This window comes from Salvia hispanica, chromosome 3, assembly GCF_029641045.1.
Source record: "Salvia hispanica isolate PSC_SH4W2 chromosome 3, Shi_PSC_v1, whole genome shotgun sequence".
Lineage (NCBI taxonomy): Eukaryota > Viridiplantae > Streptophyta > Magnoliopsida > Lamiales > Lamiaceae > Salvia > Salvia hispanica.
The window spans coordinates 51176868-51197507 of record NC_142694.1 but is presented as its reverse complement, the minus strand read 5'-3'; the positions used below and the strand labels follow the sequence as shown (position 1 = coordinate 51197507).

Genomic DNA, 20640 nt, shown 5'->3' with positions numbered 1-20640 from the left:
TAAACAACGGATTTGGGTTTTGGGTTTTACAGACCTTTGAAAACGATTGCGATTTAATTAGAAAGGTTGATTAGTAAAACATTTGCGGATCTAGATACTAGAAGATTTGAGTTTTAGGGTCACATGTATTGGAGTACTTTATTCAATAATTAAGGTAGGCCACAAAGAAGAGTTTTCTACCTCAATATAATTGTGTTTGATATGCTTCATGAACCCAAACTTAAAATGATAGTAGTAGTTACATTACATATATAGTCAATGATGCTTAGCATTTTGGGAAAGTGGTGACCCTTCTCGTGCATATGCATCAATCATTGAACGTTTTGCGCTATCAACTTTCTAAAATATGTATTGTGAATGCTTCAATGATACACGAAAAACAATTGAAGCACTCCCACTCTGGTGTCAGGGATATACAAGCACTTGAATAGATCTTTAGCGCCATTATATACGAGATATTGTACTGTAGTAGTGCACTTTTGGAGCATCAGGAAGTCATTGTAATTGGTTGCGTCTAGGCGTTGTTGGAAATATACAATATATGACGCTAACGTGTCAATTATGCACACGAACATCATTCTACACATACAGTACCAACGAAAAAATTTCACTCTCTCAGTGCATGTAGTGTACGCGATCGGTGTACACGTGGCATCGACAATACTATTGCCCTATTCGCATTGTAGCATTGCAGCGCCTACAGCCTATCCTCTCCCACTACGTGAATGAATTCTCCTTGGATGCCATGTCAGACCGTCCATAAATTTATGAGAATTATGTGAAGAAATTGGATGGAGCCATGGAGGTAACACGTAAAACATACCATGTCCCACGAAAACATGTAAATTCATGCTGTATAAACAACTGAGTCTGTAAGTAACCAATGACTTGGTCACTCAAAGTTGATTTAAACCAGTAATAAATCATAGTATCAAATTGAATTCCAAACTAGAGAAATAAAACAATAATTAGGATTCCGACGAATAGTAATGGGCCGTTTGGTAGCTATGTTTCGCCTAGATAAGAGATTAATCTAGGTTTATTTGTGTGTTTGGTAGTAATGTTACCAAACATAATAGCCCGTGTTTTATTTCCGGCCCGCACAAAGTCCACTGAAAATCTTATGTTTTAGTCATATTTGTAACTACCCAAAATCCTATGTTATTTATCATGGAAGCCTAGTTAAGTTAGCAAAATACAATTTTACCCATCAAAATTTCTAACCCATCAATTTTACTTAGTTGTTGTATTGAAGGAAGTCATTTTCCTATTAAATCATATTAAGAATTTTGTTGATGTCAATTTGTTGTTCTAATTATATTACTTTGTTATTTTATTTATATTATATTATATTATAATATTCTCATTATATTACTTTATATTCTCGTTATATTACTTTACATTAAATCGTATTATATTTTCGTTATATTACTTTATTTACATTATATTATATTATACTTATAATTACGTAATACTTGAAGGCAATTGATTTTGTTTTAAACATAACGCTTTAAACTTTAAAAAATTAAACATATAAAATTTGCTACTTGATAAAATATTTTCATATAGAATTTATCCAAAATAATAATTGATTATTCATAAAATTTGTCCAAAATTATTAATGCTCACAAAAATAGAATATCAAAATAAATATAAGTTTTTTGATATAAAGATGCTAATTTTTGTAAGGAGTTTAGCTTGAAAAGATGTTAATTTTAAACAAAACGATTTTATAGAAATTATTAGGGCAAAATGATGATAGTTTAGTAATTAACTTAAACTATGTGTGAGTCTTAAATAGTGATATTAAAAAAAAGTGGAAAGCGGGAACACATGTGTGAGTCTTAAATAGTGGGGAGTGTTTACAGCTATATTGCAAAACGCGCTTCTTCCCCATCCAACTAATCTTAATGGCTCCTTTCATTTCATCCCCTTTGTCTCTCCTCACTTTCTTACTCCTCCTCTCCGCCGCCGCCTCCCACCACCTCAAGCTCCCCCTCCTCCACCGCAGCCCTTACCCTCCCACCCCCTCCGACGCCCTCTCCGCCGACAACCACCGCCTCGCCTTCCTCTTCTCCGCCCCCCGCCTCCCCGTCACCTCCGCCGCCTCCTTCGGCTCCGGCCAGTATCTCGTGTCCCTCCACCTCGGCACCCCTCCGCAGCCCCTCCTCCTCATCGCCGACACCGGCAGCGACCTCACCTGGGTCTCCTGCTCCGCCTGCCGCCGCCATTGCTCCCCCAACTCCGCCCCCTTCCGCCCCCGCCGCTCCGCCACCTTCTCCCCCCACCACTGCTACACCCCGGCCTGCAACCTCGTCCCCCACCCCAAACACGCCCCGCGCTGCAACCGCACGCGCCTCCACAGCACCTGCCGCTACCAGTACTCCTACGCCGACGGCTCCGTCACCACCGGATTCTTCTCCACCGAAACGACGTCGTTCAACGCCTCCGCCGCTAAATTATTCAAGTTCCAGCGTTTCAACTTCGGATGCGGGTTTTGGAACTCGGGCCCCAGCCTCTCCGGCCCAAGTTTCAATGGGGGCGATGGTGTTTTGGGCCTGGGTCGCGGCCCGATCTCCTTTACCTCCCAATTGGGTCGACATTTCGGCCACAAATTCTCCTACTGTTTAATGGATTACACACTCTCCCCGCCGCCGACGAGCTACCTCATCATCGGCGCCGGAATATCCAAATTGACCTACACTCCGTTGCTAGTCAACCCTCTCGCACCAACATTCTACTACATTAACATCCAAAGCGTATCAATTGACAATGTGAAATTACGAATTACCCCCTCAATTTGGGCAATCGATGACTACGGAAACGGCGGAACCGTCGTCGATTCCGGCACCACCATAACTTTTCTACCGGAGCCGGCGTATCGCACGATCCTAGCCGTTTTCGAGCGGCTGGTGAAGCTGCCGGAGTCTGCTAATCCGGTGCCGGGGTTCGATTTGTGCCTGAACGTGTCGTCGGGCGCGCCGAGGGCGAGCCTGCCGCAGCTGAGTTTCAGACTAGGCGGCGGCGCGGTTTTCAAGCCTCCGCCGCGGAACTACTTCATCGACGCGGCGGAGGACGTGAAGTGCCTGGCTTTGCAGCCGGTGACGACGGACGCGGGGTTCGCGGTGATCGGGAACTTGATGCAGCAAGGTTACACCTTCGAATTCGACAAGGATCGATCGCGGCTCGGCTTCACGCGGCGCGGCTGTTCTGCGCCGCCGTGAAGGGGTTAATTTGATTTTAGATGATGATTTGGAAAAAGGGAAATGTGATTAGATTTGGGGCAGGTGACAGGTGAGGTGTTTCATTTATTTAAATTTTGTGGTGTGTTTTTATGTGTGACATAAAAAACAGGCAATGTGCAGAGGAAAAAGCTGTCTCGAATACTACATGTCTTGATATGTGATTTTTCAAATTTGGGGTTTCTAATCTGGATTTTATTGAAACTCACTCCTAATTCGTTTTTTAATAGAAAATTTAATGCCATTGTTTATCCCTGCTTTATTTTATTTGAAAATTAGAGTAGATTAATAGATTATGATCCTTTGCTTGTAAAAACTCTGTCACGTGTCACGTGTCAGTATCACTAGTCATTTTATGATTCCAATTCCAGTATGCTGTTAATATCAACATATTATAGGTTCAAATAACATTAATATCTAATCAATGCAGCCTAATTAATTAATTAATCACTCAGAGTGTGTACGTCGTTAGACTGCAATTACACTAAATATAACTATTGGCACAAAAAAAATCTAACTTATGAGATCAAAATAAAAATAAATATTTTTAAAAACATTGATGTGCATGAAAAATATCTATCATAATGGTTAGCTTCTTTTACACATGGTTTGTGAAAGAGATTTAAGAAATTTGTTTCTTTTAGATAGGAGATTTAAAGAAATTTGTTTTTAATAATTAAGTGAAGAAAAAGTGAGAATACATACATATATTGATTTATACATAGTGTTCCAGACAGCACACGCTAGTTTCCATAAACGTACTATGTCCTTTTGAAATTTATCTAATAATCTAAGGCTATCTTGTTTAGCCAAACTTAAAATCTAGAATTAAAAATATGATAAAACAAATTAAGTAAAGGGATATGAGTAGAAAACAAACGAAAAATGGACAATACAAAGAGAAAAAAAGGGCTGCACAAAGAGGCAAAAATCATTATTAATATGCTTTTGTCCCCATCGTTTCCATTATTCACAACTTTAATGCAAAAGATGCTCCTTTTTTAAATAACGTACAAGAAAATCTGATGCCATGTTTGAATAGTTAGGCCAAATTCAAATGCCGCAAATTTCTGGATTTTAAATCCAAAATATTGCCATTTTTCTAATATGATTGCTGTCATGGTAAAAGCAAGATATGTATTTTCCAGATGCTTCCATCTATAAAAATTAGTAACTAATTAGATATATCAATTTAACACTAACATTAATAGTAATTTCATTTTACTTGCTCGAAAGTAATGACTTTATTCCTGATTATTTTTCTAAGTAGTCGTACGAGTGATGTTGGAGCCTGGAGATTATATGGAACTTTTAAAATCAAAACTTCATTTCTAAAGTTTATAATTAACGTTTTCGAGTTTATAACTAACCTTTTCTAAATATAATCATTCGAATCCCATGAAATATAATTTAGAATTACAATTAGTTTATTGTAAATTTGTAACTATTTCAAGCCAATCAAATAGGCCAAAAAATATTACCTATGCTACATATTGCTACTTCTGTTTATGGACAGCTGTGAGAAGTTATATTATCAGGTTTGATCACGTGATAATATATCACAGTACTAATTAATTGGTTACGATTTTGTTGAAACAGTCATAGGAGATTAATTCTGTCACTTTAGGATTAATTCCGTTTTTTTATATTTACTTGGTTAATGTTTAATCTTTTCTTAAAAACTCGGCCCATGATAATTTATTTTCATGTATCTTGGTGTGTCCTTATTTTCATATACCTCACATCCATTTCTACGACTAATTTAACATAGACAAATTTCATTTTAGTTTATCTTATATTGGAGTAGCATTCTACTGTATATCACAAAAATAAGGGCAAACAAAGTGCGAGGACTATTGTGCATATACCGTTGTTATAATAATAATTTTGTTATAAGTGAAAAATAAGTTAGAGACGTGATCACTGAATATAAGGTATGATCTCAAGTGTATGAAATACAATTATAAATATTTGTGTCAATAAATTCTCACTTCTCTAACAAGATGTAGAAAAAAACAAAGATTTTCAAGTGTCAACATTTACAGGACAATTTCCTCACTTCATAATTATCAATCGATGTCATTAATTCAAGACTGTATGTTTCCATTTTATATTTATTAATCATATTCAATATTTATTGCATGTTAATCATTAATTGTGATTCCAACATGAAACTGCACTTAGTTGGTGTTCGATTTTCTAGATAAAATAATATCAAGATATAATCTAGGATTGGGTTGTGAAATTATTTTAGTCATAGGGGGTTAGCTATGACTAATTATCTCATGATTGTTCATTTAGGATTGAATTGAAGGACTAAATCTCATAAACCAAACTTACTACTCCCTCCGTCCCAAGATATTAGACTTCGTTCTTTTGGGCACAAAAATTTAGGAGATGTTGATTAGTGGTGTAAGTGGAGTTAGTAATAAAGTAAATTTTTACCATAAATAGAAATGACTCAAGTATGTTGGGACACCCTAAAATGGTACATATGAGTTTAATAATATCTTGGAACGGAGGGAGTACTAATTTAATTCGAGATACAATTTTGCAAACCGAACACCGTTTGAATCATTTCCCATAGTTGAGATATGTAGTGGTATGGGTTTATACCAATTTTGAGGTGGACTATAAACATGTCGCTGTACAAAACGTAGTTTCAGTTGTCGCATAAAACTGTTTATACAAATTGTCACATCAATCTTTTTGTTATATCATCTCTTGAGCCAGGCCTATTATTGTTGGGGTCCTCTAAAGCAAGTTTGGGCTACACAAATTTTACAGATCAGATTTGAAATCCAAAATCGAAGTCCAATTAAGTTGCGTTATGCGCTCTTCACTTTATCTTAACAATATCGTTATAAGTAATACTCGTATTTTGTTTTACTTCGTGAGTAACATTCATTTTGATTGGTGAATTAACCTTCAACCATAAAAAACAATTTAACAATCACTTCATTAATTTTAAATGATAATTCATTCACTGCTAATAAGCAACACATCTTCTTAATATTTAATCAATTTTCTCCTATTTCTAAAATCACAATATCAATATATGCTGTAATAAAATATATCACCGGCTACTTTAAAATAAGTTTCTAGATCGTAATATTTTAAATAAACTAGATGTAAATTAATCACCCGCCGATCAAGCATAGTCGAGAAAATGAAAAAATAAAGGCGTTTCACTTTCGGCTTTGCATGAAATGAGATAATTATAGAGCAAGTAGAGAAATCATTACAGTTTACAAGTATATTTACATTTGGTCAAAATTCACTTTTCACGTTGACGACATAATTTTTCTTTCAAATTTTTGAATGACGTGTCTTCATTCTCTGACTTTAGGGAAAATCAAAGTGAATAACACTTGATTAAGACGGCTAATTTCATTCTATTCCACACTTTACTCGAATTTTCAAATTTATATAGCGCAATATTGCTATTCAATATTCCTTGTTACGAAAATAATATAAATATATAAAAAGAATAATATTAAAACAAAAGACAGCTCCATTTTCATTATATTGGGATTGGGATGGAACAGATGAAACCCTACTTCACTTTACCAAAAATAAAGAAGATTATTAATTTATAATAATCCTTGTGACTAAGATAGGCTAGATTTTTCATGGTCCCCTAACACCAACTGTCTTATTCATCACATTCGCTCTTTATTGTCTTTATTCTTCAAAACATAACTTTGAAAATTGATTTATCATTCACGACGCAATTGAAGGTTTTTTTTATCAAACGATACATATATATGAATTAATTAATTACTCCCTACTAATTATAGTAACATGGGGGGGATTAATTACTATTGATATAAGAAAGAAGCAACTCCCTCTATTTTTTCAAGCATAATCGATAATAGTAATTGTTTTTTTATACATGAAGAAGTTATTTGATCTTAAAACTTGGTCAAGAGCTTCTTTTACCAAGACAACTGTTTAATTTCTCAATCCGAATAAAAAGCGAAGAAAATATATAGAGGAAGAACTTGATTCTGTAATTAAAAATCAGCTAGCATAGCAATAGCATCATTTTAATATTTTAAAATGGAGGAGGGAAGATACGTCATGACAACATGAGGCTGACGTCATAGAGTGGTGGAGGAGGGAAAAAATCCATCATCATATATTTAAATACAAGAATAACATGGAGTATATTAAATGGAAATGTAAAAAAAGAAAGTTAAGAAAGGGGAGTAAAAAGGCTAAGAAATGGGGACCGAAAGTGGCCATGCGTGTGAGCATAAGCGTGTGAATCGTGCTTTCGCTGTCCAAAGTGAGTAGAAGAACATTGTACCTTCTCAATTTTCTACAAATTATAATGCTCAGACTTCACTAAATATAGCACAATATTTTCCGTACCACAAAATACATTATTGGAGAAGAATGCAAGTAAATGTCACTCTCCCTATTCCTATAGTATGATGTAGTTTAAATAAGTGATAAAGTAATTTTTAGATCACAAAATTTTATTATATTTTGGTTAGTTTTTTAAATTTTAAAGAACACTAGTATTAAATTATAAATTTAAATTTTTTTCAGTTGCATCATCAATCTACAAAACGACATCATTGGTGTTGTTCAAAACAACATTTTTCATGAAGTAAGAAAAATAAAAAGATATTTTCTAATAAAATATAATAGTATTTGTTTTAAGCATTACCAAATAAATTTATGTTATGCAGAGGAAAATTACGAGAAATTGAAAATTTTTATTTAAATTATCATTTTTAACTAAATTATGTTATTTAAATAACTACTATTATTTCTTCAAGCATCTCCACGCTAGACTTTAAATTTTGTGAAAGCGTAGCATTGCTCTTTTTTATACAAGTATAGTAATCAAGTGTGAATTTAGACATTTAGTAATTACATAACTCCAGTACAACGTTCTCAAACTTTGATAAAAAGATAAGTATATTACTACGATTTATGTACAAACTATATACTTATACTATGTTACCAATCGTAGTAAAACTAGAAACATAGAGAGACATGTAGTTGGAAAAAATAAAAAATGTAGAAATATTAGTGTTAGACAAGCGCAGTGAATTTTCATTATGGTGCTAGAAAAAGGGAATTAGAGATGAGTAGGCTTAATCATCATAGATTTAACTTTAATCACCTGTGTGAAAACAATACTCTGACTCGGACTTTTCCATGAAAAATCAACTTTTCAGTTTTACTAGTGCCACTTTTTGTATCTATTTTAATTTCTCAATTTTCTTTCTCTCTCACATTTCACAACTTAATTTGGAACATGCATATGGAGGAGCAACTAGTGTTTGATTTTCATTGGTCCTGATCATATTACACAATTATCATTTCCCAATTCAATTCTAATACTTGTACACTATAGATAGTCACTACCTGAACAATAACACTCCATTTATAAAAGGACAAAATATAAACATAGATGCCAGAAATAGTGGTGCCTTAGAAATCAATGGCATTACAATTTGCCGGCAGTTCCATAATTGCATTTGTATTTCCAAGTTCCCATTATAGCATACAGTTACTCCATTTTCTAAAATTAGAAAATAGAAGAGAGAAAAATATTACCAACACTACCGTTTAATCATAATTTTGTTTAGCTCATTTGAATGAGAAACAGTAGAAATAGTAGTAGTAGCAAAGTTGAAATTAAAGAGATTTTCTCATATTAGGGTCAAATCATTTTAACGAATTTGACAAGTAGCATGAGTGGGAAATGGAGAATCTGGTGCGTCTGCAATATAAGCAGCTGAAACCGAGGAGACTAGTGCAATATAGGGACATAAACTGTATTTATGCATCAATAGATAAAGAGATATTTCTCTCTCATGAGTGAATAGGGGTGGGGGAGGAGTGCGTTCCAAGACACAATGATTACATGGGCCTTGAAGAAGCAGAAAGGTTTGGCGTGGAAATAGCTATACAGAAAGGGTATATTATGGAACAACGTGGGAAAGCTTGACCATTCTCACATTTCACCTTATTTCAATTCAATTCAATTCAATTCTCCCTTTATTTATTTTTTATCATCACAATTCACACACTACTATACTAACTAATAAAACTTTTCTTTATTTGTCGACAATCTCTGTCTGTTTTTATGTTGCTGTCTAAAACCAGCATGCATTAATATTATTATGCATATACATTAAAATCATATAGTAGTGTGTGAGAGTGGTGAAAAAGGTAGTGGTTGTGGTGCAGAAATGGATCGTATATGATGCAGTTAGTGAGAGGAAAGAGAGTGCCGTAAGAGGAAAGGCAAGAAGACTAACAGTACTGTCACAAACTGTGTGGAGGGGCCATCCCATCCCATCCCACCACATTAATTTAATTATAGTATTAACAAACTCAAATACCACCAAAAAGATACAAACAAAACCAAGCATGTAGAATTCAAAGGAAAAGCTATCATTCGATACAAGGATAAAAAGGCCTCCCCCCCTCTCCACTCTCTTCACCATTCACCAAAATCTCCACTACTTTAATCTCTCAAAGCCTGTCCAACAACAAGAAGAAGAATAACAAAAAATAAATCAACCTTTACTCATAACCAAAGGTACTTGTACTAGCTTTCACTCCCTTTTTTCTGTTTCATTCTCCCATGATCATCACCAACCAAACCCTAAAATTTCTCTATCTTGCATTGCCATGGATAATTCATACACTACTTTTTTTTTTTTTTTTGAATAAATTGTAGAGAGATGCAACAAGAAAACAGTGGGGATGTATACATGGGAGATGGATCGGCTCTAACTTTCCCTGACGTGTCACAAATCCTGCCGTGGGCGCTGCCGCCGGTTCACACCTTCAACCCGGTCAATTTCGCAACCCGGGAGCACGACCCGTTCCTGCTCTCGGGCGCGGGGCAGGTGGCCTACGGCGGCATGTTCAAGTCGGGCTACGAGCCGCAGCTCCTGGGGCACTCGGGCGCGCCCTTTGGCCTGCACGCGGAGCTACAGAAGCTCTCCGCGCAGGAAATCATGGATGCCAAGGCGCTGGCGGCGTCCAAGAGCCACAGCGAGGCGGAGAGGCGGCGGAGGGAGAGAATCAACAACCATCTTGCTAAGCTAAGAAGCTTGCTCCCTAACACAACCAAAGTAAGCTCCCCCCCAATTACTATTCACTTTTCATCTTGTTTTACAAACACACCTCCTTTTTGTTTTCAACATATTATATGAATTGTTGCAATAGTAATAGTACATGTTCAATGATTTACAATTTCCTAAATATTTTATTACATAATGTTAGTATTGCACCAAAATGGAGGTTTTAATTTTATGATTTTTGTAGCAATTAATCATCTTATAGCAAGGCTTAATATTTAATGTTAAGATTGAAGCAATTTAAATGGGAGTGGCGAAATCGAGGAAAGGCAAAAATGGTGCGGAAAAGGGAAATGGGTAGCGTTAATATCGGCCGACTGTAAGAAAAAGTGAAACCGTGGAGCTGCGGAAAAGCTTCCATGGAAAATTCTTGCCGAATTTGCAGTAAAATAAAACCAAGTAGGGAGATTGTAGGAGAATCAAAAAAGAGAGACAAAGAAGCAATATTGTCAGAATTAGCCTCATTTTCCGACACTATCACCGCCACGCCTACCCAAAAATCTTTACTCTCTAACTAAACCTAAACATTTCCAGTTCCCCCAAATCAAAACCCTAAAGCCACAAAAAATGTTCCAATTCCAATCAAATTCGATCTCAATTTGTTGCAGACGGATAAAGCCTCATTGCTGGCGGAGGTGATTCAGCACGTGAAGGAGCTGAAGCGGCAGACATGTGTGATAGCGGAGACGAATCCCGTTCCGACGGAGATGGACGAATTGACGGTGGACAATGCGAACGAAGAAGACGGAAAATGGGTGATCAGAGCTTCGATCTGCTGCGAGGATCGATCGGATTTGCTGCCGGAGCTGATCAAGACGCTCAAGGCGTTGAAGCTGAGGACGCTGCGAGCCGAGATCACGACGCTCGGGGGGAGAGTGAGGAATGTGCTGTTCATCACCGGAGACGAGGAGGAGGAGGAAGAGGAGGAGGTGGACGAGGAGCGTTGCATCGCCTCGATTCACGACGCGCTTAAGGGAGTGATGGAGAGGTCGTCCAACGCCGATGAGGCCGCGGCGAGTGTGAAGAGGCAAAGGACTAATGTCAATATTCGTGATCACTACAGGTCTTATTAATTAAGGAGTTATTATTTATTTGATGCTTTGTTGTTTGGTGCATGTTTAGGTTTTTGTTGGGTTTGTTTGGTTTTGTTTGTGTGGTTTTTGGGGTTTTTTCGGTATCTAATTGTACAAATGTGGGGGAAAGAAATCAAAGCCTATTATAGAAACTTTGGATTTGGGAGGGTTTCTTGCTTCATTATGCTAGGATTAATAGTGTGATGTTTGAGGCTTCAAGGTCTAGTCTCCTATATTAATATGGATGATGAATTGTGTATATATGGTTTGAAATTATGTATTCAAGTGCAAGATTTTTAGTTGCACTAATTTGAATGAGGAGTATGTAATTTCAACGCTTCTTGTTTTGCTTTTTCAAATGTTTGTTAATTTAATCTGCCTAGGGAATAGCTATATGTTCAAATGTATCTGATGAAAAAGACTCTTGGAGTGAAGAACATGGTGAAAATGATGGAAGAGAGGATATGATATGTATGAATAATAGATTATGTATATACTATCCATGTTCTGAAGTAAAAGATATTTCACTAAATGAGGAAAAATAGTGAAAAGTTGTTGTGCTGAGCAAATGGTTTTCTGCAGAAAGTTAAAAAAAAACTTGCCTACTGCACGTATTTGTGTGATAAATGTTTATACAACAGTTGGAATGCTTGGAAATATTCCAAGTTTATTGAATGACATCCTCAAAGGTTTGTCTGTTTGTTTCAAGATTCAACTTATATAATGTACACAAAAAGCACAATCGTGACATAAACATGTCTTCATATTTAATCGTGTCATTCTCTCCTCCATACATAAAGGATATTTGAATCGAGTTGCGTCGTCACTATAATAATTCATGTTCCCTGCTATTTTTTGAAGTTTTTATTTTGTAAATTTTAATGGTACTAAATTATTATGAAGACAATTAGGAGTAATAAATAGCAATTCTGACAACACCAAAAAAATAGAGGTTTTATACGTTTCGAGCGATCTGAATTCTGAACATAAAGTATCAAAGCAATATGAAATCCTTGTCACGTTCAGTTTGCTGTGATTTCGTGTTCTTAAAAATTGATTCTACTAATAAAAATTCACTTATCCAGATATATTGGCACGGAGTGCGTCCTGTGAATCACAATTGCATTAGGAAATAGAAAAAATGAGTTTTTTTTCTACAATTATGATCGGTTATACACATCATGTGACAATATGTCCAGACTACTTAACTTTTACTCGAATTCTACACATCAGGGGCGGAGCTAGGAATTTGTAGAGAGGGGTGCAAATTTTTATATGAAGGAATTTTAAGTATTTTTGAGGAGGGGCATTTAGTAAGAGATTGAATGAAATAAAATTTATAATAGGTAATATATATACATGTGTTGGAAAATGAGGAGGGGCAAATGCCCCCACCTAGACATAATGTAGATTCGCCCCTGCTACACATTATGTTGTTTTTTTGTTCTTAATTACTACTCTCTGTGTCCCATCAAATTAAACACTATTTCCATTTTATTTCATCACATAAAAACAGTCATCTTCTATTTTTAGTAAAAAAAATTTACCTTCTAATGAATTTGTCTCATTCTATACTAACAATACTCCAATAACATTTTATTTATATATTTCTCATATTTTACTAGTTGTGTATGTCATCCCAAAAATGTCTATTTTTAAGGGACGGAAGAAATATTATTTACTTGATGTTGTATACTAGAGTACTTCTTTGCAGGAGGAAGTTCTTAATTTATTACCCACTAATAATGTTTTAAAATCAATTTTGGCTCGTCTATTTTTTACAACGCTTCAAATACAAAAATGTGTGTAATTATAATGTTTCAAATTCAAAAATGTGTCTAAAAGTAGTCATACTACTGGAGCCAACGTAATAGTACCAAAAACTGTATTCTTTAATTTCCATGCTGAGGTCCTTTTGAATATCTTCATATAGTTGCTTTATTTTTCATGATTATTAATGAAAAGTTACTATCACTATCTATAGGACGCATTTCTCGTTCGTCAATGTAGAATCAAGTGGATGCCAGACGACACTCAAATTAGACCACAATCAATCTACCAAAAGAATCTGCAGAAGAGATTGCAATTAAGTATGTCATTGCTAGGCTAATTTCACACTTAACTATAAGTAAGCCAGAAAAGGGGTATTACAACGACAAAGTTAAAGGCTACTGTCATTATCAAAATTGTACGAACACAACATTAAATAGCTTCCTTGAGATTGAAGCTTCTTGACAATGCTCTTGCATGGTCGTACTGGTTCAGCTCCACCAGCATCTTCCTCAGTCGTCTCACCAGTTTACCCATTTCGCTCTCCATGCCACTGCTCGCATGCTTTCTCTCCACAATCTTCCCCAGCAGCAACACGTAGTCCACCAACGGCTGCAATTTCTTGCTGCATTCAACCAACACAGAAAACTTAGTTTTCTATTGAATACATGGATAAAAGCTTTTCCGTGCACATGCAGATACGAGCTATTCATATTATACTTGTCATAGTCGTAGATATGCCCAGTATAATCCATTTGTGCGGCATATATATTGGTAGTGAGTTGATGATAATAACATAAATTCCAAATATTTGACAGAAAAGTGCACAAAATTACAGCATGCAACCATGGAAACTGACACTAGAATTAAGAGCATGAAAGTAATTATCTCCCAATATATCATCAAGAATGAGCTGCAGAGCAAATAATATGAACTTATGAAATACGATTACAAAGAAGCCATACCTCCGATCCTCTGTAACACTAGAACCAGTCCATACATCATTAAGTGAAGCAATCACCCTCTCTGTTCGTATAATTGCTTCATGCACGTTTGTCTGTATGCTGCGCAGATGAGGAAGGATCTTCCCATACAACAGTTCATCAAGTGCAATCTTCTCAACAACGGAAATAGCAAGAACCTTACTCCACAAAGATATGTTCCTCAACAAACGGACAGAGGTGCCAAACCTATATGCAGCAACTCGTGCTGCATCAGGTACCGCCTTCAGTTCAAGTGGGCTCCATGTGGGGACCTATTTTAGAAATCATGAGGCAGAAAACACCATTGAGAAAATATTGATATGACACATTTATACAAAGAAAAGCCAAGTTTAAAAAGTTTAGAAACATTACCACCAAATCATTCACAGCAGTAGTGAAACGGTCACGAAGAACAGCTATCAATTTCCCAACAGCTGAATTTGAGGAACCTACAAATTCGGTGATCATGTCCATAGCAGAAATAGCATTCTTTGTTTCACGGGTGCTAAGAATGTCCCAACAAAATGCTAACTGATGGTGCAAAATAGGAAGTGCAACTTTTGCAACCAGCTCAGGAATAAGATTTGCATCATCATCAGCATCCTCTCCATTCTTTCCATTTTGATCTTCCGGAAGCCCGTAATTGAAGAGCAACGAACACCTACAGAAAATACAGACAGACGAATCTATTAATAAACGTATTAGTAGTCCATAAGCTTTATTTGCATTGTACATCCTCACAGCATCCCTAACTTTCAAAGTTTCAACATGTTTCCTAGTGCAAATATATTTTAAACATAACATGTCTTTACAAGTAATGCTGTAAATTGCAAAGAAAAATCCAAAAATGTACAAATAGAGAAATAAAGCCAAGAAATCATACGCATGAAGATGTTTTAGTTCATTATCCTGTTTTTCCGAACCACTATTCATTCTACTAAAATTTTAGGGGGATAATAAGCAACAGAATGGGAGTGTTTTATTCCATTGCAAAGAAATAACAAACAGAAAATAATGTGTGTAGTGCGTACCATTTCATATCCATAAAATCTGCATCTTCATGAAGTAGATCCCACTTTAGAAGCTCCAATCTCACATAAGGTGAGAAAATAGCAGGTATACTTAAGGACATATATGCATCACGATAGCTTGTGGCATAATCTTTCTTCCACTTCTCAAATTTTCCCACAACCACTTGAAATTGAGAATATTCCTCCGCTGCATCACTAAAAATCTTGGCAGCAACCTGAAGTAATTGATTATGGGTTGACTCGTGAGCACTAGTCTCACTATCACTTTCATCAGTGCTGAATTCTCCTTCCATAAGTTGAACGGAACTGTCATGTTCCATGGCCAACTTCCTCTTTGAATCAGCTTTCGCCCGCCTTCGTTTCCGGGCTTCTGATCTTCTAGTAATATCCATCCGTTTCTGCAGATTCACATCTCGACCAAACTCATCCAGCTCCACTGGTGCACCTTTAGCTGCTCTTGCATTAGCAGAGGCAGCCTGGGAAGCAGCAATGGCTGCTGCTACTTTTTCCGCACTGCTTCCTTTAGAGAGTTCTGCCCGTGCTGCAGCAATAGCTAATTCTACCTCAGATATTTCATCATCATTATCTGCAGCTCTTCTTTCTACAATGGCTCTCGCACGTTCTTCATGAAGCTTCTGCATTTGTTCTTCGAGTTCCTCAATGAAAGGAGCTTTATGCTGTGAAAGCAAATAAAGCCAAAACATAAGGAAGGGCTCTTTAGCCGAACATTAAAAAAAGTTAAGAGGAAGAATTACTAAGTTTTGAGACAGAATAACTCATATTTAAGATATCAAGCCCAATTAAAATAGCAGATTATAATATACAAATAGATGATGTATGTGCTATTCAATCGAGTTCATAGATAATTGAATTTAATGTTTTTGATATTGCTTTCACTAGTTTACATACTACTATTAATGAATAATGACTCAAATGTCTAGAATTCTTCAAGTTGGCCTTGTCAGTTATTCAACAAATTCATGGTTTTACATCCAATCCACCATTCTACATCAGTTATCATAGTGTTAAATGGAAAAGTTCTGGCCAATTCACAATATCTACCACAAACTTATAGATGCTATCAATTATCATATTTTTCTGCAATTGTTCAATAGACTCTCGGGCCACTTATATTCTGTTTATTTTGGCAGAGAGTACTTGATTGTGTCAGTGCATATAATATCCGTAAATGACTACTTAATGGTTTATTACTAGTCTCTCAAGAAACTCAAGGGAAATGGTTTTGTATTTCTACTATGACCATGACCAATCCAGAATTACATCTCCATGAAACTGTAGCAAAGAGCAAGGTACTGAAAATCATAGCATGTTCACATATCAATGAATTAACCAACATTACAAGAGAAAACTCTATTCATACCTGCAAAAAGGCACATATAACAGAAACAAACTCACGAAGCTTTTGCATAAAGAGGAATTTCTCACCGGCAGCTGACAAGGAGTCCTCCAGACTCGTAACATTCAGTAAAGAAGAAGAGAGATTTTCATCTGTCTTCTCCAAAGACACCATTGTTCGGTCATGAGATTCCTGAACCCTCTTCAGGTTCTCAGTCATGGCTTTTCTAGCAAGCTCAGCCTGCTGAGAAATAGACATATCACTACCACCAAACATGTCAAAACTTGCCCCTCCAACATTGTTATAGCTACTTCTACCATTCACATTTTGGGCAGGGTGATGCATTCCACTAGATGGCAACCTACTTAAACCGCCAACAGTAGCACCTGCTCCTTGAATTCCAACACCATCATCCAGCCTCTTCCCCAACCCTTTCCTAACTTGCTCTTCCTCCCACATCTTATCCTCCTCGTCCTCTCCATCGCTAACGACTTCCATTCCCCTCTCTTTCGGCACTGGTCTCTCCTCAAAATCCTCGAAAACACCCTTCTTGTCACGCCCACCAATTTTATCACCAAAAAATCCAATCCTCCCTTGAAACTCCGGCTCTTCATCACTCAGACCTTCAGCCTCTCCATGATTACTACCTCCATCCAATGCTATGTAATCCGGAGCTGCAGCCCTGGCCTGCCTCAGCCTCTCCCTCTTCGCCCTAATCGCTTCAATTGTGGCCTGGTCCGGTATCCCTTCCTTATCCTCCCTAAAACCCGGCCCTATCCGAATATCCTTCAATTTAGCTTCAACGCTTGAATCTTTCCGATCAAACATCATATCATCATCACTACTATCATCACCTTTTCCAGTGGCTGTATCCAATTCGCTTGAATTAACGGGTTTGATCAAACCCTTCAACACTACAACAGGCTCAGGGTCGGGCTTTGGCCTATTACGAGCAGGCGCAGCCAGGGTTTTAGTATTCTTCTGAAGCTCTAATAGGGCTTCTTTCGTGTAGACGCCAGCCTGTGGCTGGACATTGGAGGGGAGGGACGAAGAGGGAGGGTGAGGGGCAATTCGGTCTTTTGACGATCTGAGCTTGTGAGCCGAAGAAGATTTGGGGAATCGAGACGAGGAAGATGGCTTTGGCGGTGGGCGAGAAAACGGAGATTCTTCGTCGTCGGCGAATGAAAGGAGATTTTTGGCGCCAGACTGGGGGGTCGGCTTTTTGGATTTGTTGGGTTTGCTTGTGGTAGCAGCGGCTCCGTTGGTTTTGGTGGTGGATGGGGTGACGAAGGTGCTGGCTTGTTCGTCTTCATCGTCGCCGGAACGGCGCCGAAAGTTGCGGGATTTAGCGCTGCTCATGGCGGCGAGCGGTGGCGACCGATGATAGATTTTCGGTTGGCAGTTCTGTATCGCTTCTTGGGCGGATTTGTTTAGCCGGTTAATACTTTTATTTTGAGAAATTTCGGATTAATTATGCTGGCCTTTTGAAATTTCTTCGAGGCATGCAAATTTTCAAAATAAGAGATTTTCGAATTTTTTTATTTTTTTTCTGCTTTTTTATTATTATTTCCATCTTTCACGGTACTAGTTTTTAAATCATCGACAATTTTCGCTGCCATCACTTCTTTCCACTTTCCCGACCTTATTAAGATTACCTCTCAAAACTTGATGAATTTCATCAACTTTCATCATCAAATTAATGATATAAACAAATTTTGAATTTTTATTAAAAAGGGGAAGATGTCTACTCCACCTCACTACAATTCAACAACCACATGTCTGATTCGAGCTACGACAACTAGAAATTGGCGACTTCGTCGTCGCTCAGCTGCTACGAATTGCAGAAGCAGCAAGACTAGAACACGTTCGGGCAGTATCTGAAGAACCACAACAGCCGCTGGTGCTCAGTCGTTGCAACGGCGCTCTCATCCTCGAATTCTTGCGCTCCTCTATCAATTTGGGAAGACAAAGTTCCACGGCGGTGGCCGTTGCCTCTGCGGAACACCGAAGATCCATGTCTTTCATGAGTAGATTGACGAGGTGGTTGATTTGGATGCATCTTTGTTTTGGGGTGAAAAGGAGAGTTATCTGAGTCTAGAGGTATCAGAATCTATCCTAATCTAAAGTGACAATTTGGTGAAAAGATATTTTTGCCCTTTTTGGAGGGAAAATTTAAAGCTATTTTGTTCATCCTTTTGGTCATTTTGAGAAATAACAACTATTGGATAGAAAGTTTGTCCAATTAAATGATAGCTTCCCAATCAAGATTTGGAACAATTATAAAACGATATTGAATCTGCAAAATGAAGCATAGAAGAGAAGGGTGAGAAGAAGAAAGAGGAAGGAGAAAGAGTGCATCGATGCAGACCGCAATCATCGCCAGAGCGGCGGCGGACGGCATTTGTGCAGAGTTAAAGTGGTGTTTCCAAAAAGGTGGTCTTCCCAAACAATTTGGCTTAGAAGAGATGTAGTATTATCCATAAAAAAAGCACCATTGCTATAAAAGCTAAGCTATAGAGGTGAAGATCCAACTGCCAGAAACGTAAGCCTTTGAAGTAAGCCACAATCTCGGAATCGAGCATAGGAGCAGCAGCTAGACATTCAGATAAAGAACCTCGAGTTCACGGCATGACTCTCAGCCTATGGGTGTCGGCAGAGTCGGTGCGGCCTGAGGTCATACGGCGGACGACGGAGGTAAGGAAGGGAATGCGACGGCGATGGCGGTGAGCAGCCGGCGGCGCGGTTGGCCTTGAGGAGGACATTGTTGGAGGGGGGTCGAGCTCCATTTTAATTCAAGATTGAATTTTGTAATGGCCCTTTGCCAATAATTAGGGGAGAAATGTTACCGGAGAAGGAAGGTTGAGATTGAAAGATAGAGAAAAGAGTGCTACTACAAAAATGGTGGCGAGCGTGAAAGAGGAGAAAGCGGGAAGGGGGCGCCACATTTTTTAGGGTTTGGGAGTTTATTAATATATGTACTTTATTTTGAGTATTAATTATAATACTTGGGCATTATTTTGAGCTTTAAATGTATATTTTATATTTTAAACTTTAATAATAATTTGATATTTTTTTAATTAAATAGAGTTCAAATTTGGATGTTTTGCTCTATTATGTAGGTTCTAATTTTGACTTCTAATTTTTGGATTTCTGAATAGAAAATGCCAAAACTAGGTACCATAAATTATGGTAAATTTTAAGATCAAAACTTACCATCATTAAACACCAACACTTGCATAGTATTCAATTATACTTGACATTGCAGCAGCAGTCAATTATAAGAATAGATGATTAACATGCCACAACTAGGATCAACATATACATGTATAGATCAAACTAACAACTATGGTTATAGTTATTCCTCTTTTTGGTCTTAACTATATACTGGAAAATAGATTGGATTAGTTACCAATGATCTTATTTTTTAAATGCTTATTAACATATACTTATTTAAATAAACTTTGATTTTCTAAAACAACTCTAAATGTATATTATGAGTTCAAATTTCTATGTGAACCATTAACAACAAAATACAAGAATCCTCAAACATAGAAATCTGTCAATATCACTACTTACCCATATTTAAGGTTAAATTTATCATCCATATTTATTTATTTTATTTGTATATACTCAGTATCGATAATTTTTAATAAAAAAAAAAGGTGAAATACATCTAGAGTAGCTTTTTATGGGTTAAAATTTCACTATTTGGCTAGAAAATCAAACTGAGAAACAAATACTCATCTCTAGCCTTGATCACACTTTGCTAATTATCACAATGTTTAAAAAACCATGATCAACAGAAAGAAAAAATAACACAAAATAGAAATAAGATGTTGCCCGCAGGGGCTTAGCGCAGTTGGTTCCAGGGGAGCAGATATTGCTACAAGATGTTTCGTTATTGAATTGGCATAGAAATTTAGGGGTAAATGAAGTTCACTATAACTTTACTCGCTCACAAGAATCATAACATAATTATCAACCATTAATTGTTTAAGATTTATCATGGTTACTGAGTTAATGTCAATACCGGATATTATTACAATACGCAATGATAAATTAAATTTTT

At 36.8% G+C, this 20640-nt stretch overlaps 3 protein-coding genes across 3 annotated transcripts; 2 read left to right on the top strand and 1 right to left on the bottom strand.

Moving 5' to 3' along the window:
• The first annotated feature begins 1872 nt into the window (after positions 1 to 1872).
• LOC125210319 (Eukaryotic aspartyl protease family protein) lies at positions 1873 to 3493 on the top strand. The gene has a single exon (XM_048109879.2). It carries the CDS (start codon positions 1911 to 1913, stop codon positions 3222 to 3224), a length of 1314 nt encoding a protein of 437 aa, XP_047965836.2. The 5' UTR covers positions 1873 to 1910; the 3' UTR covers positions 3225 to 3493.
• A 6160-nt stretch (positions 3494 to 9653) lies between these two features.
• On the top strand, positions 9654 to 11769 carry LOC125211673 (transcription factor bHLH30-like). The gene is made up of 3 exons (XM_048111566.2): positions 9654 to 9810; positions 9952 to 10351; positions 10966 to 11769. Exons 2-3 carry the CDS (start codon positions 9956 to 9958, stop codon positions 11428 to 11430), a joined length of 861 nt encoding a protein of 286 aa, XP_047967523.1. The 5' UTR covers positions 9654 to 9810; positions 9952 to 9955; the 3' UTR covers positions 11431 to 11769.
• Positions 11770 to 13437: 1668 nt separating this feature from the next.
• LOC125215065 (transcriptional repressor ILP1-like) lies at positions 13438 to 18032 on the bottom strand. Its single transcript, XM_048116371.2, has 5 exons — positions 16596 to 18032; positions 15215 to 15891; positions 14556 to 14844; positions 14166 to 14455; positions 13438 to 13825 (listed from the first exon to the last, which is right to left on the bottom strand). Exons 1-5 carry the CDS (start codon positions 17928 to 17930, stop codon positions 13633 to 13635), a joined length of 2784 nt encoding a protein of 927 aa, XP_047972328.1. The 5' UTR covers positions 17931 to 18032; the 3' UTR covers positions 13438 to 13632.
• Positions 18033 to 20640: the final 2608 nt, after the last annotated feature.